General features: G+C 37.9%; 5 protein-coding genes across 9 annotated transcripts; 4 read left to right on the forward strand and 1 right to left on the reverse strand.

Annotated features, from left to right (window-relative positions):
• Positions 1-1,274: 1,274 nt before the first annotated feature.
• On the forward strand, positions 1,275-2,776 carry LOC106364893 (CRIB domain-containing protein RIC2-like). The gene is made up of 3 exons (XM_013804379.3): positions 1,275-1,500; positions 1,607-1,726; positions 2,416-2,776. Exons 1-3 carry the CDS (start codon positions 1,383-1,385, stop codon positions 2,577-2,579), a joined length of 402 nt encoding a protein of 133 aa, XP_013659833.1. The 5' UTR covers positions 1,275-1,382; the 3' UTR covers positions 2,580-2,776.
• Positions 2,777-5,873: 3,097 nt separating this feature from the next.
• On the forward strand, positions 5,874-8,632 carry LOC106367901 (squamosa promoter-binding-like protein 10). Of its 3 annotated transcripts, none has more exons than XM_022690181.2 (5): positions 5,874-6,071; positions 6,939-7,574; positions 7,692-7,813; positions 7,948-8,178; positions 8,264-8,632. In XM_022690181.2, the coding sequence occupies exons 2-5, from the start codon at positions 6,985-6,987 to the stop codon at positions 8,419-8,421; spliced, it is 1,101 nt and encodes a 366-aa protein (XP_022545902.2). In that variant the 5' UTR covers positions 5,874-6,071; positions 6,939-6,984; the 3' UTR covers positions 8,422-8,632. The 3 variants fall into 3 exon arrangements, with proteins under 3 accessions (XP_022545902.2, XP_013663216.3, XP_022545903.2); XM_013807762.3 differs by having other exon boundaries at positions 8,267-8,632; XM_022690182.2 differs by lacking the exon at positions 5,874-6,071 and adding an exon at positions 6,612-6,856.
• Positions 8,633-9,193: 561 nt separating this feature from the next.
• Positions 9,194-14,680, forward strand: LOC106363487. 2 transcript variants are annotated; one of them, XM_022690185.2, is made up of 10 exons: positions 9,194-9,346; positions 9,571-10,104; positions 10,209-10,299; positions 10,386-10,460; positions 10,584-11,177; positions 11,304-13,328; positions 13,422-13,464; positions 13,561-13,960; positions 14,300-14,387; positions 14,477-14,680. In XM_022690185.2, the coding sequence occupies exons 1-8, from the start codon at positions 9,344-9,346 to the stop codon at positions 13,901-13,903; spliced, it is 3,708 nt and encodes a 1,235-aa protein (XP_022545906.1). In that variant the 5' UTR covers positions 9,194-9,343; the 3' UTR covers positions 13,904-13,960; positions 14,300-14,387; positions 14,477-14,680. The 2 variants fall into 2 exon arrangements, with proteins under 2 accessions (XP_022545906.1, XP_022545905.1); XM_022690184.2 differs by having other exon boundaries at positions 14,300-14,680.
• A 446-nt stretch (positions 14,681-15,126) lies between these two features.
• Positions 15,127-20,588, forward strand: LOC106367900. 2 transcript variants are annotated; one of them, XM_048737967.1, is made up of 10 exons: positions 15,127-15,277; positions 15,491-16,051; positions 16,160-16,250; positions 16,335-16,409; positions 16,544-17,137; positions 17,229-19,250; positions 19,345-19,387; positions 19,488-19,899; positions 20,228-20,316; positions 20,379-20,588. In XM_048737967.1, exons 1-8 carry the CDS (start codon positions 15,275-15,277, stop codon positions 19,840-19,842), a joined length of 3,744 nt encoding a protein of 1,247 aa, XP_048593924.1. In that variant the 5' UTR covers positions 15,127-15,274; the 3' UTR covers positions 19,843-19,899; positions 20,228-20,316; positions 20,379-20,588. The 2 variants fall into 2 exon arrangements, with proteins under 2 accessions (XP_048593924.1, XP_022545904.1); XM_022690183.2 differs by having other exon boundaries at positions 20,391-20,588.
• Positions 20,589-21,503: 915 nt separating this feature from the next.
• On the reverse strand, positions 21,504-22,541 carry LOC106364892 (stress-associated endoplasmic reticulum protein 2-like). The gene is made up of 3 exons (XM_013804378.3): positions 22,373-22,541; positions 21,860-22,016; positions 21,504-21,685 (listed from the first exon to the last, which is right to left on the reverse strand). The coding sequence occupies exons 1-3, from the start codon at positions 22,373-22,375 to the stop codon at positions 21,639-21,641; spliced, it is 207 nt and encodes a 68-aa protein (XP_013659832.1). The 5' UTR covers positions 22,376-22,541; the 3' UTR covers positions 21,504-21,638.
• Between the last annotated feature and the right edge of the window lie 239 nt (positions 22,542-22,780).

Consider the following 22,780-nt stretch of genomic DNA (forward strand, 5'->3'; position numbering starts at 1 on the left):
TGGCAAATAAAAACTTACGATTTTGCTGTCACAATCACGTATGAATGTTGGGGAATTCGTCAATGATTATATGAATAATAATTCATATGCAAATGAATAGTTGGGTAAATGAATTTTATTAAAGTTTTGACAAAAAATGAATTTTATTAAAAATTCGACCAAAAAAATGGATCTTGTTAAAATTTATGTATAGGTGGGAGAGCTTGTTTTATATTTTCTGAAAGAGAGTTGGAGTTGGTTCTAAGATTAAAGACCTCAAAGTTGTGGCTTCTATTACAAGAGAGGGCCCAGACTCTTGAGAAAAAGAAACTCTTGGACTATAATTTAATCTTTGTTTGGATACAAGCAGTTGAAATATCAAATATCTTCTGATCTGATGATTAAGAAAGCTCTTCTTGATGAATTGTTACATAATCTCAAAATTTGAAGATAGAGTAGGTCTTCTCTAAGGATGTTGATAGCTACCGAGCTTTACCACTACTCTTTTAAATGGAACTGAAGGTATCATTCAAACGGGTTTGATTAGTCATAGGTTAACCGGCTTGCAGGCTCGGTTAGGCCGGGTTTTTAAATTTCACGGATTGAAGAAGCAGTAATCCTAATAGTGTGCAAGTCTTTTTGGTCAAAAAGTGTGTAATCATAAAGATGAAAATATTATTTTCAACCAAGTTACTGTATACGTAAGTCGTAACAATATCTCTCTTAGATTTGAGAAACCTACGATGTGAATGTCCTTAAAGAATCCATATTGGGAGTTTGTCAATATTAAAATAATCAAAACGAATAAAAAAGAAAAAAGAACATAGAAAATGAAATGACAGTTTCTTCTTGCAATGATAAGAGACTCAAAATACATGTGTTAGTCATCTGTGACAAAGAAAAAATATATAAGTAGTCATATTTCTTTTATATTTAAATTTTAATTACATAATAAAACTATACTAATATTAAATAGATGAGATACACATTTGAGAGACTATATACCAATGCTCTTAGTATCGTGTGAAGGTAGTCTACTTATGGTATTGATTATAATTACATAATTGAGATTATTAGGAAAGAAGAAAAAGTGGAAGGTGAGGTGAGGGATGGGCTTATCGTGAATGTTTAATCTAGAAATTAGGTTAACTGGCACTGTTGGCCAACTAAAAGCATCCTCAAATATACTCAATAGTGACACTCTTCTTCTATTGGTGTAAGGAAATACAAAATTCTTCAAGTAAACAATGATTCTAACTTGCTTACAAAGTCATAACCACGCACGATATTAGCAATAAAAACCCTACCAAAATCCATCATTTCCTACACTCACACACGCTAATATCACCATTACATTAATCGTATACCATACGTACACACACATACAAGAGAAAAAAAGAGAGATGAAAGATCGGATTGAGCGTTTTGTGGTATTGCCGTTTTCATTGGGGTGCTCAACGCAATCCAGCGTCGCCGTTGCTGCTAGTCATCAACACAAGAAACCAAACCAACTCACTGAGAGTACTTACCTAACTTTCTTCACACACGACCTCGTGTTCTCGTTCTTGTTTTTTTTTTCTGATTCTTTTTCTTTTTCTTTTTCTTTTGTGATTTTTGGTTTTATAAGGAAAAGAAGAAAGTGGCTTGTTTCTAAAGGAAGAGACAAAGATAGAGAACAATGGTGTTAATATCTCAGATGGTATCTACAAACTTGTTCGAAGCTTAAAGAGTTTTTCTCACTTCATAAGTACGTCCTCTTTTACTACTATATCTTCTTCTTTTTCTGAGCAAACATTTCGTAAAAATTAAAATTTTGAATTTTATACTACTTTTCAAAAGCAATTTTCAAATGAAGGGAAGAGTAGAATTGTAGAATTTTTATTCCCAAGATTTCTAGTTATTATTTCTCTTATCCTATAATCTAAAATAATGTGTAAGAAACACAACAAAATAGACTAGCTATTCCTTTTGTGTTAAAAAAAGACTAGCTATTCCTTGACATTGATGATGTTGGAGCAAAATTTATGCGTTAGACAATATATAGCAATGAGTTAAGCTTATGTAGGAGGTGCTTCACCACCAATATTGGTTTTATTTTTTTTTGAACACATTGATATATATGATGTTATACATGGGTTTCAACCTCATTTTCGATATATCCATAGTTTAGTTACATTTACAAATAACCAAAGGTAAGAAGAGTAAACATGACTAGTAATTAAATTTTAGCGTAAATATAGTCTTTAAGATTCTTTGGAATCTTAAGCAAGAAAAAAAGGATTCTTTGGAAGATAAACAATACACTTAGTTACGAAGAAAGTACATTGTCATGTGTGGTTTATACGGCAAAAAATGAATATAAATTGATTCATATTTATGAATATATGGGAGGCATGCATCATCAGCCTACATTAATTCGTCTCTGTATATGAGCAGGATACGAAGAGGAGAGGGAGGCGGAGATGGAGATAGGGCTTCCAACGGACGTGAAACACTTGAGCCACATCGGAGTTGATGGAACCATGACCACTTTTGACTTTTGTTCCACCTCCTCCTCCTCATCTTTTCCATTCTCCCGTTTCCATCTCACTGCCGTCTGATTTAACTTTTGCATTCCTAAAGCTTTAAATCAACTTTTATAGTATACATCGTTTTCTCGTTTTTTTCTTGTTTCACCATGATTTTACTGTATATATGGATTGCGATAGAGAAAACTTTCGGCTAAAAAAAATAAACTCAATTCTAATGTAAATGAATTTGTTTCCGTTATTGTTGTTTAAGTGAATGTGTGTTGATATGTTCTTTCGCCAAAAAAAATATTTTAAAATTTTGGATCATATATACTTTTAGAGAATGGCTTATACGACATACACATTCATTCACATGTGCAAATACATTTCTAATGTCAGAAACATGCTGTAAATGGTAACCATGAAATTGAATTAATGAAATAAAAATAGATGAAATAATATGAATGAAATCAGTAAAAAAAGAAGAAGAGAAATTCCGAAAAATAGAAGTTTTTATAATTTTTGAGAAAATCTGTGAAGTTGATATAGGAAAGGAATAGAAGTTAACACAAAAGTTTAGGAAATGACACATGATGTAAAAATGTCTTTTTCTTTGAATCAATACTATTAAAAGGGAAGGAGTTTTAATAAATCTACTTAAAAAAGTTGTTTGGACCATTTCCTTAACTAACAATATTTTTGGTCTTACCATAATATTTAATTAACAATTAGTAACCAAAAATTTCTCTAACAAACATTTAATAATACATTTATTTATTAGACCACATTATTTTGTACAAGAACAAAGTTATACGATATATATGCTTTTCTTTATTAGATGACCTTACCATTTGCTTCACAAAAATAATGTACCACATATACTTTATTATATTATTCTTTGAACATGTCTCATTAGTATCATAATTAATAAATGACTCATTTCACCCAATATAAATAAATTATATAAATCGTTTGATCCACCAACTATGTAAGAATACAAACCATCCTTTCTATACTTCTGTTTTAAATTATGAAAAAAGCTAATTTATATATTTGCTAAGAATATATCTTACTTCGAAAAGTATCTAAATTTGAAACAAATTAAAATTAAATATTCTTATACTTTTATCTTATTTTAGAAACAAGATATAGCAACATTGTTACAAAATATTTTAAACAAAAAATAATATACCGCATATATGCTATTTAAATTCAATAACTTTATCAACTTTAACAGATTTCATAACTCATTTAAAAATTAACATATATCATACATCATACTATACCATGTCATCATACATTATATATTTCCCAATATACAAAATCAAATTTAATAAAGTAAACCATCTGTTAAAAATTATATATTTTACTTTAAATTATTTTCTTATACAAAGTATTTATCATAAAATTTGTTATTTAAAATAAGTTTTAAAACTATTAAAAACCTTACAAATTTATACTATTAAATTAGCCAAAAATATTTCAAGTACATTTTAAAAATAATCAACTCAAAAAATGTAACTCTTATAAAATGCATACAAAATACAATCAGAGAATGTGAGGTCAAAAAAAAAATACAATCAGAGAGTGTAGGTCTAATCTCAGTCAGCAGGTCGGGTTCATTTCGGGTCCTAAATATTTGGACATAACTAGGTATTTAATTTTTTGGTTTAGGTTTGGATTGGTTCTTTTCAGGTCCTGATCGGTTCAAATCTATAATTCATATACTTATAAAATACATGTAATTTTTAGGTACGTAACATGTACTCGAAGTACCTGAAAACCCAAAAACAATACTGAAACACATACCCAAAAACCCAAACAAGTACCCAAAATATTAAAATACCGAAAAGATCCAAAATTTTATATGAAATCTGATCCGAGGAACCGAAAAATACCCAAAAAAATTTCCGAATACCCTATATATTTTCTTATTACAATTTTACTCAAAACCCGAAACTAAAATCGAAAACATGAACGCAAAACTTAAAAAGTATTCGCAATACCAAAAACATATCTAAAATACTCGAATATACCTAATATACACAAAAAAAATCAGGTACTGGGGTATTAGGTTGGGTCTCGGTTAGGATATTGACTCAAAGAAAACTTGCGGGTCCAAAAAAAATTGAATATGTACTTTTCCCTAGATCTCAACCCAAACAACATCAATATTTCATTCACGGAGGTAAAATGTTCATATCTAAGAGGAAAAATTACATAAGAGTATATACATAAAATCATAAATAAACTAATTTATAAATTATACAATTTTAAATAAATTTATTCTTCGATATAATATAACTTTTGTAACATAATAATGCATAAAAATTTTAAAATACTAATTCATAATCTCTATTTACAATCCAAAGAAAAACCCGCGCTTTCGAAGCGCGGGTCAAAATCTAGTTCAATTTAATATTCAATTCAAAAAAAAAAAATTCCGAAAAATAACATTTTTAAGTTTTTATCACAAAATAACCACCAATGAGAAAATGACCAAATTTTTTTATTAAAGGATAAAAGTATAATTTTTAATTTTACCCTATAGTTAACTAATCTATGTTTAGGGTTTAGAATTATGAGGTAGGATTTTGGGGATATAGTTTCAAATTTCAAAAAAAAAATTATTAATTATTTCAAAACAAAAAAGTATATTTTTGAGATATATTTTTGTGACAAAAACTTAAAAAAAAACTATTTGAAAGAATTGCCCAAAAATGAATATATTCATTTCATTCGTTGCTCAAAAAGGAAAATTCATTTTGTAAAAAAAAATTCATTTGATTCATCCTTTATCAAAATTGTAAAGGTATTTTTCTATGTATTTTTTGAAATTGCTGTAGAATTTATGAAATAAGTATTTCATTTCATTCAAATTAACCGATAAAAATTAAAATTAATAGAATAAATCATTAGTGTTTAAAAAAAAGAATAAATCATTATGCATCATTTCAATCTAAAATTAATCTAGTATTACCAGAACAATTATACACCAATCCTGAAAGCAAAAAGTTTTTTAAAAAAACACAAATAATTAAAAAAGAGAAAAAGACCAAAATAACACTAAATCAAGTTTTTGTTCCCAAACTAGCACTTAAGGCCAAAAGTCACAAAAATAGCATTCAATAGGTGGGGTTTAGGGTTTAGAATTTAGGGTTTAGGGTTTAAAATTTAGGTTTTAGGGTTTAGAGTTGAGAAGTGGGGTTTTGGGGATAAGATTTTAAATTTTGAAAATTAAAAAAATTTAAATTTTTCAAAAGATAAAATGCTATTTTAGTTATTTTAGTTTTTGAGTGTTATTTTTGTGATATAAAATTAGAAATGTGCTATTTTGGAGATTTGACCATTAAAAAAAGCAAAGCAAAACAGTAACAGTGACAATAATAAATGAAAATAAAATAAAATAATGAAGAGTGCGAGGAAGAAGAAAGTTATCGGGAGTCCGCTGAACCAGCTCATTCCGTTCCCCTGAGGCGATTATGTCGTCTCACTGTCGCTCTTAGTCAAAACGCTTCTTCTCCGATCGGCGACCTCCGACGATTTCTTCGCCGGTCTCTTACTCTCTGCTTTCTACTTCAGGTTTGTCTTTCTCTTTCTCTCCCCCTCCATATTCTACGGAAAACCCTTTTCTCCGGAGATTTGGGGGTTTCATATTTACAATTAAAGCTTTATGCTTCTTCCCCGAGAGAGCGATCGATTCCGAGTTCAATTAGTGAAAATCATCATAGAGGTTCTGACTAGTCTAATTGGTTTGTAGCATCTGTAACTCTCTCTCCCCCTCTCCCTTCATTCGTTGGCTTTTGGGGACCATTTGGAAAACCCCAGCTAAGGGAGAGGGGGGACAGTGATTGGGGATCAAAAACCTAACTTATTGTCGCATCTTTTATTAGCTCTTGCAGATTGTTAACTTCATCGTGACTGAGATTGTTGCCGTTTTTCATTGACATCATTTATATGACGTATATAGCCTTTGGGTTTTAGTTAGGAAACTTCTGGAAAGTACAATTGACGAATGTGGTTAGGGAAAGGTTTACATTTTGTGTGTTTCTTGACAAGTTGCTTGTGAGCAACTTGTGGGTCCAGTTGAATAAATGCCACTTAGTTTTTTTTTTTTTTTTTTTGGTGTGATGGAGAGAGCAGACGAGAAAGGTTAGAAAAAGGAATACACTTTCTCTATGCCTCTTTTGTTTGTCTGGGTCTGAAACATAGAAAGCTTTTTCTCTTTCGCTGATGTTAAGTTGTTAACTGATAATAGTTGATTAGCTGTGTGTGGTGGTGGTGGTGGTGCTTGAGATTTTGAAAATTCAGAAGCTTTTTTTTTTCTTTGTTCTGTCTTAATAACTTGAAGGGTGTTGTTTATAAAGGTAGCTGATATACAGATTGTCTAGGCTTCTCTTATTTTGATTTTCGCTTTGGTTTACTATCCCTGTTTCTGTAAACTTGCAGGATTTGTTGGTGGTGTGTGGGTCTATGAAAGCAATCCAGATCTTCAATGGACTGCAACATGGCATCTCCGACGTGGGACTGGGATCATTTGATCATGTCCAATCCCTCAAAGACTGAAAACGACGAGAACCAGCAGCCGTCTGCTGAGTGGGAGATTGAGAAAGGCGAAGGAATTGAATCTATGTTTCCCTGTTTCGATGGCCTAGAGAAAGTCAGTAGCGGCTCTCCCTCCGGTTTCTGGCACTCACAGTCGACCTCCACCAACTCTTCCTCTCCCAAAGTCAAACAAACCAACCTTGCATCAGAAAGTTCCCCTGGCGATTCTTGCAGCAACGTGGATTCTGTCTATGTGAAGGCTTCCACAGCTGCTGAATCGGATCTTTGTTTGGAACTAGGAAAGCAGACATACTCTGAAGAATTTTGGTGTAGAGACAATAATGACCTTTCAGCCGTTTCTATGAATGCTCGTAAGAAACAGAGCGTTCAAGTCCCGCGTTGCCAAATTGATGGCTGTGAGCTGGATCTCTCATCTGCTAAGGATTATCATCGCAAGCATAGAGTCTGCGATAACCATTCAAAGTGCCCGAAAGTTACTGTGGGTGGCCTGGAACGTCGGTTCTGCCAACAGTGTAGCAGGTAAAAACCATGATTATTGTTCTGACTTGTGGTTATGTTCATGGCCCCAAGCAGCATCCTCTTTACATGCCTTATGGTTTTACGGTAGAGAATTGAATGTGTAATTCTGATTTATAGGTTGCATGCCGTCTCTGAGTTTGATGAGAAGAAACGAAGCTGCCGTAAACGTCTTACGCATCATAACGCGAGGCGTCGCAAGCTGTCAGGAATGTTTCCATTGAATCCAGAGAGGGTTTGCGGTAAGAATCTACAACCCAATTTGACTTATTTGACCCCTGAGTCTTTCCATCTGTCTATTGTATCTCTCTCTTAGAGACACATACACAACTTTGAATTCAGGGAATTCTAATGTGAAATTTTTAACTCCTGCCAGATCGAAGACAGCATACAAATATGTTGTGGGATGAGTTGTCTCTAAACACGAAATCTGAAGAAACGTTTGCATGGGATACAACTTATGATACAAAGCCTACACAGATAGAAAGCGGCTTTACTTTGAGCTTCCAGAGGGGCCATGGCCGCCCTGATGAGCAGGTGGTTGCTGGTAGCAGCCGCTCTTTCTCTCCGTATCAAACCTCTAGCGGGTTCCAACTTCCCAGCAAAGGTTTGATATTTTCACTTCTAGAATGGTCGTCTTGTTGTAATTGTAGATCTCTGGCGTTGGAACTTATATATATATGTTTTGGAAGGTGGTGTAGGAGAATACTCAGGAGACCTCCATGAATCGCAAGATTTCTACAGTGCTCTCTCTCTTCTGTCAACGTCTTCGGATTCACGTGGGACCAAACACAATCCCATGGTCGAGTCACAGCCAATACATGGCACTTTCCCTACTCATTTTATGTAGATGCGTAAGGAATGCATGTGTCACACTCCATGAGAAAGTCAGGTTGCATCCAGTGGAGTTTCTTTTCAAATAAAGTAAGAATGTGTAACGTTCATTGTTCAAGCTTAAACCCTGTACACTGTCAACTTCTTCTTGGATTCTGTTGTATGTCAACTTCGTTACTTAATCAGACATATGTCTAGTGTTTTATAGCTGTGGTGTTTTCGATTGATGATGCATCTTGTAACAAATTTATTGAGGTTGCTAAGATAAGAGTGGGAGTAGCTGAAATGTCAAAGTCCACTAGAGACATACAAAAGCCCCAACCAGCCTACTATCCATGGCAGCATAAACTAATTTTTTATTTTAACTAAAATAAAAAAAAACTGATATTTTTACACTTTAGAGTTTGATAACAGTGATGCATCTCCACGAAATTGGATGTGTAGGTGAGGACATATATACTTGGCAAAATTATAAAAGAGGCATATGTTTATATATTCACTGTTCAGATGACTTTCCATTATGATGATAAAGACAGTTTGCGGCAGCTTCGTTTCTTCTCAGAGACGGCATGCAAACCTTAAAATAACAAAACAGATATCAGTTCTCAGTACTAACTTTTCAATAAAAACTCAATAGGCACTGTGCAGTTAAAATGAATAGAATGCAACTTAAAGAATTGAGGCTATTATTGCCACGTAGACATCGCACGTCTCTGTACCCAATCAGAATGGGCTGTGACAACGTGCGCTGTGAGAATAGCAATTTTCGATCCACTTTTTTTTTTTAAGGTTTGTGAAGGGTAAAGTTGAAACGAGGACGACCATACATACCAACTCGAAAGGAAATCAAAAACAAATAAATCGAAAGAAAATTTTCTTCGAGATCGCGATCTTCTTCCTCCCTGATCCATTCAAATCTTCTCTTCTCCGGCGTAATCATGGTATACTTCCTCTAAAGTCAACCCTTCCTTTTTTTCTAATCTGTGCAGCTTCTTCTTCTTCTTCTCGTTGTAAACTCCGATCTGCCAGATCTGATCCACGAGCTTAACTATCAATGTTTGAAATCTGAATAACGCGAAGATTGTTTCCAATTAGCTAAATTGAGATCCTAATTTCGAATCGGATTAGCTGAATTTATTTCACTCTTTTGTTGTTGTGGTGTTAGGATGTTCGATCTCCAGCTCCCGTTCCCATCGGATCTCGGCGGCGTGATAACAAGTGGTCATCTCGTTGGGGTCCTGACGATAAAGAGAAAGAAACCAAGGAGAAGGAGGAGCCTGAAACTCAATCTGTGCTTGGCAGCAGCCTCCGTGCTCCTGACTCCGACGCTCGTGATAAATGGAGGCCACGTCATCGGATGGAGCAGCTCCAATCCGGTGGACCAGCTTCTTACCGTGCTGCGCCTGGGTTTGGACTCGATAAAGGACGAAGTGAGGGTCCTAATTTAGGGTTCGCCGTTGGTCGAGGAAGGGCGAGGGGCACTTGGTCTACTTTCTTTGGCGCTGGAGGATTCTTGAGAAACGAGAGGGTCCCTGGTAAACCTGCGCCTATGTGTCGGTATGTGAGGGGGAAGTTGCTTGACTTGTATAGAAACCAGAAGCCTGATAGGATGCCTATTGATATGGAGGATGTTGACTCTGTAACTCAAGTGGATTTGATCGAACCTCTTGCTTTTATCGCACCTGATGCTGAAGAAGAGGTATGGTTCTCACTGGGGACTTGCTTTGTTTCTCATAAGTGTGTCATTCATGTTTCTTATTTATAACTAGTTTTCTTTTGTTGGTTGCTATCTATTTATTTCAGGAAAGCCTTAAGGGTATATGGAAGGGAAGGATCACTGGTAGCGAAGCTCATATTTCACCTGGGGAAGAATCATTAGTTCAGAAGAGTCTGGGTATGTATAATCTTGTTTTTTTTTTGTTAATTGGCTTCTATCGTTCCTACTAGCGTTATTTAACTAATGCCTCTCTGACTTGACAGGTGAGACAAAAGTGGATGGTGGTTTGCTAGGGGTTGTGAGTGGTGACAGTGTTTCCATGCATAATAGTAATTCAGGTATGTGAATAATAGGTGCTAAACGGGTCTTCTAATTCATGTAGTTTTTAGCTTTCTTTTGAGTCTGTTGGCATTTTAGTGTTCTATATATTTTGACCCAAATCCAAACAACTGTTGCTGTAGGATTACTTGGTAGTCATGGTGGAGGTCTGTGGGGTGCTTCTGAAAGTGATCAAGTTTCTCATGGAAGTCCTGAAGCAGTTAGATCTGGTTTTACTAAATCTTCTGTGTTGAATGCGGGTGAACCCATTGTTACGGGAAAGCTGCAGCAACCAGAAATTGAAGTGAATCACTCCGAAGGGACCCTGCCACCTGAGGAGTTTATGTTCTCGTACATTGATCCTCAAGGAGTAATACAGGGACCGTTCATTGGATCTGACATTATTTCATGGTTTGAGCAAGGGTTTTTTGGGACTGATCTACAGGTCCGCTTGGCAACTGCTCCAGAAGGGACTCCTTTTCAAGATCTAGGCAGTGTCATGTCGTATTTAAAGACGGAAAGTATGCAAGCCCACATCAATGATCAAATCATCGAGCTAGAAGAGACTAATAGAAAAGCAAATTCGGAGATTGGTTTATCATTTGCACCCGTACAAGAATCTAATGGTTCAGCCTTAGGTCACGATAATGTTCAAATGAAGTCTAAATCAGAAGCTTATGTGAAACCACCACATGTTGATGACCGAAGTTTCTTGGACTATTCTGCTCAAGATGAAGGTTTGTTATTCTACTGACCTTTTCTCACTTGTGTGCATTTGTGTGGTATAAGACATTTCTTTCTTCGGTTTTATATGCTTGTGTTCATGATAACTAAACATACTTTTCTATTTTTTTCTTATTCAGAAATCGTATTCCCAGGAAGAGCTGGAGTTTCTGGTTATGGATCGGCAAAATCCTCTACAAGTATGCATGATGCTTTAATGGGAGTTTCTGGCCACCCTGCTATTCCTGTTGAATCAGCGAAGGTTGCTACTCAAAATCAGAATGAGAATAAGCTGCATCCGTTTGGTGTGTTGTGGTCTGAGCTAGAGAGCAGTAATACACCAGTTGATCTTTTGCCTAACAGGTCGTATGATACAGGACATGACCAGAAGTATCTTGATCAAGCTCAGGATTTGGATCATTTATTAACTCTCAAATTGCAGCAGCAGCAGCAGCAACAAAAGATTCATTTGCAGCAGCAGCAGAAGATTCAGTTGCAACAACGTCAACTAGAGCAAGAGTATCAATTACAACAGAAGCTCTTACAGGAGCAACAACAGTCCCATGCTCGGAATTTACATTTTCAACAGATTCTTCAGGGACAGACTCCTGATTCAAGACTTGGGCAGTCGCATGACTTCCATCGACTCAACAATGTTGATCAGATGTTATTAGAGCAGCAACTAATGGATGAATTGCAGAGTTCTGGCCATAGATCACAAAATTTTACACCGTACATGGAGCAGCTTGCCGCTGGAAATTTTGGGCAGTTACCACATGAAGGTCATCAAAAAGAGCTACTTGAACAGCTACTTTCCGAACAAATGCAATCTCAGTACAGACAGATGCATTCTCAACATGGACACATGCAATCTGAACCAATACGGTCTTTGGAGTACCAGCTACTGCAACAAGATCAGCTCATGCAATTGGCTAATGGAGGGAGGCAAAATACATTATTGGAGGAACTGAGACATATTGACCCTCAACATGGACACTTGCAGTCTCAGCCAATACGGTCTTCGGAGTACCAATTGATGCAGCAAGAGCAGCTCATGCAATTGGCAAATAGAGCGAGGCACAATACCCTATTGGAGGAACATAGACATATTGATCCTCTATGGCCATCCAACCGTAACGATCAGCTTCTAGGAGCTCATCCTGGGATCAACCGTTCACACTCTTCTGCGGGATTTAGACCAGTAGACTTTCATCAACAGCAGCAGGGGCCACCCTTTGAGGATCACTTTAGTCATCTTGAGCGGAACCTTTCATATCAGCAACAACTTAATCAGGAATTATTCGAGCAAGGTCTACCCTTTGAGCGATCTACATCGTTACCCAGAAATACATCGGGGCTGAATCTGGATGCTGTAAAAGGTCTTAACTTCTCTGAGTTGCGGGATGCCCAGATGCAATCCTCTGGTAGATTAGGAAATTCTACTCCGGGTTTCAGTCATCAGAATCCCCATATACAATTAGGTGAACGTCATTTTTCAGAAATGGAACCAAGGAAAGAACGCTGGCATGGAGCAGATACACAGCTAGCTGGTGGCTGGGCTGAAACTCAGTTTCATAGACTAAATACTGAAGCTGACCATCATAAAATGAGGTCAGAAATGAGGAGAGCTGGCGAAGATTCCAACTCATGGATGGTAGATGGACATACGGATGAAAAGTCAAAACAGCTTTTTATGGAGTTGCTTCACCAGAGGCCTGGCCATCAACCTCTCGAATCACCAAGCATGAATCGTGGGGAACCCTATGACAGGATGGCTGCTTCAGGCTTCGGCTTTGCAGACCATGGTGGTAGGCAAAACGCTTCATCTTCTTTTGGGTCGCACGCATCTTCTGATGAACATGTAAACGGATTACCAGGAGATGGGAACTATATGGGATCGTTGCAGCGTGATAATTCATTACTTTCTGGAAGTACCGATGGTGGAAGAAAAAATGAAACTAAAGACTTCAGTAATATGCTTGGTATGAGCAAAGACGTGAATGACATCAGAACGTGGAACAATGCACCACCGAAAAAGGAAGGAGCGGGGTTGATGTCATTTGAAGCACAAGACAGAATGGGAAAGCAAGCAGTAATGGATTCCTTGGTTCAAGGGGAGGTTCCTGTTGCTACGCTTGGCAGACAGTCTTCTTCCAGTATCTCTGGTATGTATCTTCCAGAGTTTAGATTTCCTTTTCCCTGAATATATCATGTTTTTTTTTGTTATGGGGGCTTATGTTGATATTTTCTTTCTGCAGAGTCATACAGTGACAACTTGGTTGGAGAAGTTAGAAAGGATAGGTAATTTTGTACTCTTAACGTTTAGCAACCGTAGATTAGGTTAGTAGTAAATCGCCATGTGAGCTCTTATTTGATGAAATGTTTTTATTGTTATAGGTTGGTAGTTCCATCACACGGGCAGGTATCAGTTTTGTTAAAAAGGCCTCCCTCATCGCATGAGGGATTGCTCGAGCAGATGTCCGATGCAACTAACAGAACAGCAGTGGGAAATAAAGGGTCAAAGGCGTCGTTCAGTGAGATGTTGAAGAATAGTAGTAGCAATAGCAGCATGAAGAAAGTGGCAGCAGAGCCATCTTCTGATCCAAACGAAGGAAACAAAGGCGGTGGTGGGAAGAAGAAAGGCAAGAAAGGGAGGCAGCTTGATCCAGCTCTTCTCGGTTTCAAAGTCACTAGCAATCGCATTCTTATGGGTGAAATTCACCGCGCTGATGACTTTTAGTCAATTCTGATACCCTGAGATCCATTCAAGCGTTTCTTCTTCTCCGGCGTAATCATGGTATAATTCGATCTTTGCTTATAAGTAAACCCTTCTTATGTTTTTGTTTCTCTTTGATTTTTGATGGTCAATGATTTTCTCTTTGTTTGAAATATGAATCACGTGAACATTGTTTCAATTAGCTAGATGAGTCCTAATAATATCTTTACAAAATCACATATTTTTCGAAATTTGAATTGGATTAACTTCCTTATATCTGCATTATTGTGGATTGTTTACTTGATTTGTTTTTGTTGAGTGTGAATGAATACTTGATCCGGGATGAACCATTACTAACTACGATCATGGTGGATCCGGGATATGATATTGATTGATTCTGTGTTGATTTTGTTATTGCAGAAAACTTACAAAGCTGACTCGCAGACAGGAAAGTGGAGAAGTTTGACAACGTTTATAAAGAGAGGTTTTGTTCCTGAGACCACTACGTGTACGTTTATGTGTATCTCTTTAAGATAACCTGTAAGGAACCATGGTCTGGAATATGAATCATTCCTGTATACAATGTGTATGTTACAGCTCTCTTCCAGATCATGAGGACTGCAGCTAGCGGAGATACGGCTTAAACCGAATCACATTCAAGCTAGAAGAATCAAGTTTAGAAATGAATCATTCTTCTGTTTTTCTCTTCTTTTACCGTAGAATGCAACTTTATGTTTACTTGTGCATGCTAATGTAATAAATAGTATTTTCTACAAGTTATCATATCTTCAAGTTAGTTCACTTGGTACGACCCACACGCAGTTGAAACTCTCTGTATACAAGGAGCAAGTGTAGTTTCCACTAGATCTCGTCAAGTCTTATGAGGTTGATTACTCACAGGTTTAAGGAGTTCTGACCAGGTACAGAGAGATTAAAGGGAAGCATGTGCGCACGTGGCATGATACTCGGGATCGTTAGCCGAGAAATCAGATACGATTTTTGTTCGATTTTTTAGTATATCCTTTTTCCGAATTTTAAAATAATAAAAACTTTAAATAACTATTGCTCAACAACCTTAGAAAATTGAGCTTGTTCTTATATAAAAATCTCCACTTTGCCATTATTACATTTTTTCGGGCTTTACACTGTACGAAGCCCAAGTCATTCTCTTCACACATTAACTAAAGCCCAATAGCATTTAATTGGCCCAATAAGAATAACAAATTTCGATCCACTTTTCTAGGTTTGCGAAGGTAAAGTTGAAACGAGGACGACCATAAAAACCAACTCGAAAGGCAATTAAAAACAAAATAATAGAAATTTTCTTCAAGATCGCGATCTTCAATCCCGAATCCCTAATCCATTCAAGCTTCTCCTCTCTTCTCCGGCGTAATCATGGTATACTTCCTCTAAAGTCAACCCTTCCCTTTTTGTTAAATCTGTGCAGCTTCTTCTTCTTCTCTCTGTAACTCCGATCTCCCAGATCTGATTCACGAGCTTAACTATCAATGTTTGAATCACGCGAAGTTTGTTTTCAATTAGCTAAATTGAGATCCTAATTTCGAATCGGATTAGCTGAATTTATTCCACTCTTTGTTTTGTGGTTGTTAGGACGTTCGATCTCCTGCTCCCGTTCCCGTTGGATCTCGGCGGCGTGATAACAAGTGGTCATCTCGTTGGGGTCCTGACGATAAAGAGAAAGAGAAAGAAACCAAGGTTGACTACAACAACAAGGAGGAGGTTCAAAGTGAGACTCAATCTGTGATTGGGAGCCTCCGTGACTCTGAGACTCGTGATAAATGGAGGCCACGTCATCGGATGGAGCAGGTCCAGAGTGGTGGACCAGCTTCTTACCGTGCTGCGCCTGGGTTTGGACTTGATAAAGGACGAAGTGAGGGACGAAGTGAGGGTCCAAACATAGGGTTCACCGTTGGTCGGGGTAGGGCGAGGGGTACTTGGTCTGCTTTCTTTGGCGCTGGAGGGTTCTTGAGAAACGAAAGCGTTCCTGGTAAACCTGCGCCTACGTGTCGGTATGTGAGGGGGAAGTTGCTTGACTTGTATAGAAACCAGAAGCCTGATAGGATGCCTATTGATATGGAGGAGGTTGATTCTGTAACTCAAGTGGCTTTGATTGAACCTCTTGCTTTTATTGCCCCTGGTGTTGAAGAAGAGGTATGATCCTTACTTGAGGACTTGCTTTTTTCCTTTCTCATGAGTGTGTCATTGTTTTGTAACTAATTTTCATGTGTTTGTGGTCTGGGTGTTATATATTTATTTCAGGAAAGCCTTAAGGGTATATGGAAGGGAAGGATCACTAGTAGCGAAGCTCACACTTCACCTGGGGAAGAATCTTTAGCTGAGGAGAGTATGGGTATGTGTAATCTTGTTTTTTCGTTGCTTTGCTTCTATCTTTCCAACTAGCTTGGATAATGAATGCTTCTGTGACTTGATTCAGGTGAGACGAAAGTGGATGGTGCTTTGCTAGGGGTTATGAGTGGTGACAGTGTTTCCATGCATAATAGTAATTCAGGTATGTGAATAATAGGTGCTATACGGGTATTCAAATTCATGAGTATTAAAGCTTAAGTCCATTGTTATGAGTTTGATGGTATTTTAGTGTTCTATTATATATTCTGACCCATATCCAAACAACTGTTGCTGTAGGAGTACTTGGTAGTCATAATGGAGGCTTGTGGGGTGCTTCTGAAAGTGATCAAGTTTCTCGTGGAAGTCCTGAAGCAGTTAGATCTGCTTTTGATAAATCTTCTGTGTTGGATGCGGATGAACCCATTGTTACGGGAAAGCTGCAGCAACCTGATATTGAAGTGAATCACTCCGAAGGGACTCTGCCACCTGAGGAGTTTATGTTCTCGTACATTGATCCTCAAGGAGTAATACAGGGACCGTTCATTGGATCTGACATTATTTCATGGTTTGAGCAAGGGTTTTTTGGGACTGATCTACAGGTCCGCTTGGCAACTGCTCCAGAAGGGACTCCTTTTCAAGATCTAGGCAGTGTCATGTCGTATTTAAAGACGGAAAGTATGCAAGCCCACATCAATGATCAAATCATCGAGCTAGAACAGACCAGTAGAAAAGCAAATTCGGAGATTGGTTTATCATTTGCACCCGTACAAGAATCTAATGGTTCAGCCTTAGGTCACGATAATGTTCAAATACAGTCTAAATCAGAAGCTTATGTGAAACCACCACATGTTGATGACCGAAGTTTCTTGGACTTCTCTGCTCAAGATGAAGGTTTGTTATTCTACTGACATTTTCTCACTTGTGTGCATTTGTGTGGGTTTTTGTATACTAAACATACTTTTTGTATTTTTTTCTTAATCAGAAATCGTATTCCCAGGAAGAGCTAGAGTTTCTGGTTATGGATCGGCAAAATCCTCTACAAGTATGCATGATGCTTTAATGGGAGTTTCTGGCCACCCTGCTATTCCTGTTGAATCAGCGAAGGTTGCTACTCAAAATCAGAATGAGAACAAGCTGCATCCATTTGGTGTGTTGTGGTCTGAGCTAGAGAGCAGTAGTACACCAGTTGATCTTTTGCCTAACAGATCGTATGATGACCAGAAGTATCTTGATCAAGCTCAGGATTTGGATCATTTAACTCTCCAATTGCAGCAGCAGCAGCAACAAAAGATTCAGTTGCAACAGCAGCAGCAACAGAAGATTCAGTTGCAACAGCAGCAGAAGATTCAGCTACAACAACGTCAACTAGAACAAGAGTACCAATTACAACAGAAGCTCTTACAGGAGCAACAACAGTCCCATGCTCGGAATTTACATTTTCAACAGATTCTTCAAGGACAGACTCCTGATTCGAGACTTGGGCAGTCACATGACTTCCATCGACTCAACAATGTTGATCAGATGTTATTAGAGCAGCAACTAATGGATGAATTGCAGAGTTCTGGCCATAGATCACAAAATTTTACACCATACATGGAGCAGCTTGCCGCTGGAAATTTTGGGCAGTTACAACATGAAGGTCATCAAAAAGAGCTACTTGAACAGCTACTTTCCGAACAAATGCAATCTCAATACAGACAGATGCATTCTCAACATGGCCACATGCAATCTGAACCAATACGGTCTTTGGAGTACCAGCTACTACAACAAGAGCAGCTCATGCGATTGGCAAATGGAGGGAGGCAAAATACACTATTGGAGGAACTGAGACATATTGACCCTCAACATGGACAAATGCAGTCTGAACCAATACGGTCTCTGGAGTACCAAATAATGCAGCAAGAGCAGCTCATGCAATTGGCAGATAGAGCGAGGCACAATACGCTATTGGAGGAACATAGACATATTGATCCTCTATGGCCATCCAACCGTAATGATCAGCTTCTAGGAGCTCATCCTGGGATCCACCGTTCACACTCTTCTGCGGGATTTAGACCAGTAGACTTTCATCAACAGCAGCAGAGGCCACCCTTTGAGGATCACTTTAGTCATCTTGAGCGGAACCTTTCATATCAGCAACAACTTAATCAGGAATTATTCGAGCAAGGTCTACCCTTTGAGCGATCTACATCGGGGCTGAATCTGGATGCAGTAAAAGGTCTTAACCTCTCTGAGTTGCGGGATGCCCAGATGCAATCTTCTGGTAGATTAGGAAATTCTACTCCGGGTTTCAGTCATCAGAATCCCCATATACAATTAGGTGAACCTCATTTTTCAGAAATGGAACCAAGGAAAGAACGCTGGCATGGAGCAGATACACAGCTAGCTGGTGGCTGGCCTGAAACTCAATTTCATAGATCAAATACTGAAGCTGACCATCATAAAATGAGGTCAGAAATGAGGAGAGTGGGCGAAGATTCCAACTCATGGATGGTAGATGGACATACAGATGAAAAGTCAAAACAGCTTTTTATGGAGTTGCTTCACCAGAGGCCTGGTCATCAACCTCTCGAGTCACCAAGCATGAATCGTGGGGAACCCTATGACAGGATGGCTGCTTCAGGCTTCGGCTTTGCAGACCATGGTGGTAGACAAAACGCTTCATCTTCTTTTGGGTCGCACGCATCTTCTGATGAACATGTAAACGGATTACCAGGAGATGGGAACTATATGGGATCGTTGCAGCGTAATAATTCATTACTTTCTGGAAGTATCGATGGTGGAAGAAAAAATGAAACTAAAGACTTCAGTAATATGCTTGGTATGAGCAAAGACGTGAATGACATCAGAACGTGGAACAATGCACCACCGAAAAAGGAAGGAGCGGGGTTGATGTCATTTGAAGCACAAGACAGAATGGGAAAGCAAGCAGTAATGGACTCCTTGGTTCAAGGGGAGGTTCCTGTTGCTACGCTTGGCAGACAGTCTTCTTCCAGTATCTCTGGTATGTATCTTCCCGAGTTTAGATTTCGTTTTCCCTGAATATATCATGTTTTTTTTTGTTATGGGGGGCTTATGTTGATATTTTCTTTCTGCAGAGTCATACAGTGACAACTTGGTTGGAGAAGTTAGAAAGGATAGGTAATTTTGTACTCTTAACGTTTAGCAACCGTAGATTAGGTAAGTAGTAAATCGCCATGTGAGGTCTCATAATTGATTAAGTGTTCTTTTATTGTTGTAGGTTGGTAGTTCCATCACACGGGCAGGTATCAGTTTTGTTAAAAAGGCCTCCCTCATCGCACTCGTCATCACCGCACGAGGGATTGCTCGAGCAGATGTCCGATGCAGCTAACAGAACAGCAGTGGGAAACAAAGGGTCAAAGGCGTCGTTCAGTGAGATGTTGAAGAATAGTAGTAGCAGTAGCAGCATGAAGAAAGTGGCAGCAGAGCCATCTTCTGATCCAAATGAAGGAAACAAAGGCGGTGGTGGGAAGAAGAAAGGCAAGAAAGGGAGGCAGCTTGATCCAGCTCTTCTCGGTTTCAAAGTCACTAGCAATCGTCTTATGGGTGAAATTCACCGCGCTGATGACTTTTAGTCATTTCTGATACCCTGAGATCCATTCAAGCGTTTCTTCTTCTCCGGCGTAATTATGGTATAATTCGATCTTCCTATGCTTTTGTTTGGTTATGATTTGATGGTTAATGGTGACCTCTTTGTTTGAAATATGAATCACGTGAATAACAGAATGGCATCTATTTTTCGAAATTCGAATTGGATTAGCCGACTTCTTATCTGCAATATTGTGGATTGTGTACTTGGTTTTAGATGCATGGGTAAATTTCTTTACCTGCCATTGCATTATTATGAATTGTGCAAGTCGGTGTGAAGCTTTTTATCCGGGATGAACCATTACTATCTAAAGTCACACATAATGGGAGATATGATTATTGATCGATTCTGTGTTGGTTTGGTAATTGCAGAAAACTTCAAAGCTTACTCGCAGACAGGAAAGTGGAGAAGTTTGACAAAAACGTTACAAAGAGAGGTTTTGTACCTGAGACCACCACCTGTAAGTTTATCTCTTTTAGATAACCTGTAAGGAACCATGGTCTGGAATCTGAATCATTTCAGTATACTGTGTAGGTACAGCAGCTCTCTTCCAGATCATGAGGACTGCAACTAGCGGAGATACACATTCAAGCTTGAAGAATCAAGTTTAGAAATGAATCTTTCTTCTTCTGTCTTGACTCATTTTCTCTCCTTAGAATCCAACTTTCCGTTTACTTGTGCATATTAATGTAATGAAGAGTCTTTTCTTCAAGCTATATGTCCTTGTTGTTATGCTTTTGTTCACTTGGTACGACCCACACGCAGTTGATACTAAATACAAGGAGTAAGTAGTAGATAGAGTATACAGCAACCTCTAAGAAAGTGAACCAAAGAGAAGATATGTTCAAGCACTAGCCGTAGGGGAGGGATGAAAAGCTGTTCCGCAAGCGATCCAAAGTCTTTTTCTCCGAAGCAAGGTACAGAGAGGGACCTTGGTCCATTCCTTTGTAATAAAATCAATCAGCCGGCGTAGTTATAGAATGAAGAGTCTTTCCTTCAAGCTATCTGTCTGTGGACCCCAAGGACAACAATATGTTGCCTAGACGATTCATCCTAAATTCCTAATGTACTTTCCGTAAAACTAGCGCAATATGTTTGCATTCTGTCAACCTCCTCTACAACATTGTCATCTTCTTCTGAAGCTCCAATATGCTAATTCACGTTGCAGCGTTTATAGTCAGATGCACTGCTTCCATTTCCCATTAGACCATTTCGTAGGACAATGTCTATTTTGGGGTCCATTAACATAAAGTAAAGCGTGCTATGGATAGTCATCCGCTGTGACTTAAGGTTAAGCAATACAGGGAGTTTTTGTTGGACGGGATGGTCCATGCATTTCTCAAGGAACCATAGACTTCATACTCTCCACATCCAACCCACAAGACCTTATACCCGTCAATGGTGGGTTGTTGTCATCACATCAAATATTATGCTTTGCTCAAATCATGTCACTTCCATTTATCCATAGCAATTACCATTATAATTTTTAAATAATGAGAACCCATGATGATACCTCTTATTAGTGTTTTACTTCTTTTTTTCCAATAATATTCTTACATGTATAGAATATTCGGTCCAATTGATAAAGCGGTAAAACAAGATTACAAAAGCATGACAACAACAACGGCAACTAACTTCAAGACAACATTAAAAGGTTTGATAATTTTATATAGAAAAGACTCTCAAAATTCTTCACAACATGTAGTAAAGTACACAGAAAGCTAAAGCATTCTACAATAAGATTAAGGGAGAAGTGAGACAAGAAAGAAGAAGTGGTTTCGTTTATGCCATGCCTCCGCTAGTTGCAGTCCTGATGATCTGGAAGAGAGCTGTAACAAAGCGCATACAAAAGTTAATCAACATATACTAGTGTAACACACAATATATTATTATATAACCAAATAATCCATATTCAAGACCATGTTCGTTATTTGGAAACCAGGAGTCAACACTAAGATGCTTTCCAACATAATCAAAGCTAAAAGAGATTTAGGAATACTCACATGAACCAATGACGACGAAGACAAAGAAGCCGAGGAGGATGGGTCCGACAGGGTAGTCCTTACCCTTCTTGGTGGTGGTCTCAGGAACAAAACCTCTTTTAGTAATGTTCTTGTCAAACTTCTCTATCTTCCTGTCTGCTAGCCTCTTTGAAGTTGTCTGTAAATGATCAAAATCAACACACACAGAGTCAATCATTAATCACAGCCGACACCAATGGTTATTTCTGGTTCAAGCATTTTCTAGTCAGAATATAATTATGAACAAAAACATCTAAATCAAGCAACACCATAAATGCAGACAAGAACTCAGCTAATTTCTAACACAAAAAAATGATCAAATTTTATAATGATATTCGATTTTTTTTATGATTTCAGACACAACATAAAATCCTTGTTATATAAATAAGCTCATGAAATCCTCAAATAATGTGAGAATCATGAGTTATAAAGAAAATGTTTTTTAGCCGATTCAAAAAAACTATTTTAGTCAAAGATTGAGATCGATGGATGTACCATTATTACGCCGGAGAAGAAACACTAAGAAGGGATGAGTGAATCGGAATTGACGTTCGCCGTGTCGGAGAGAAACTTGTCTTTGTCTTAAAGAGAGTTCTGTTTCTCCTGCCTGTCACCAACTTATTAAAAAAGAGTATCGGCGAACGTCGTCACAGCTCTCTCTGATTGGATACTGAGACGCGAGAGGTCTACGTGGCGGTCAATGATTGGTGCTTGCGAAAGCCTTATGGTCACGTGGACTAAAATGAAAACTTTCAGTTATATCTCTCTCAGGCTTTTTAAAGGCCCAATAAAAAGTAAATCGAGAGGCCCGTTTAGCATCTGTTAGTCTCTTGGTGGCTCTCTATTGAAACATTTCAGTTGTATCTCTCAGGCTCTTTAAAGGCCCAATAAAAAGTATATTGA

This window comes from Brassica napus, chromosome A8, assembly GCF_020379485.1.
Source record: "Brassica napus cultivar Da-Ae chromosome A8, Da-Ae, whole genome shotgun sequence".
In the NCBI taxonomy this organism is placed as follows: Eukaryota; Viridiplantae; Streptophyta; class Magnoliopsida; order Brassicales; family Brassicaceae; genus Brassica; species Brassica napus.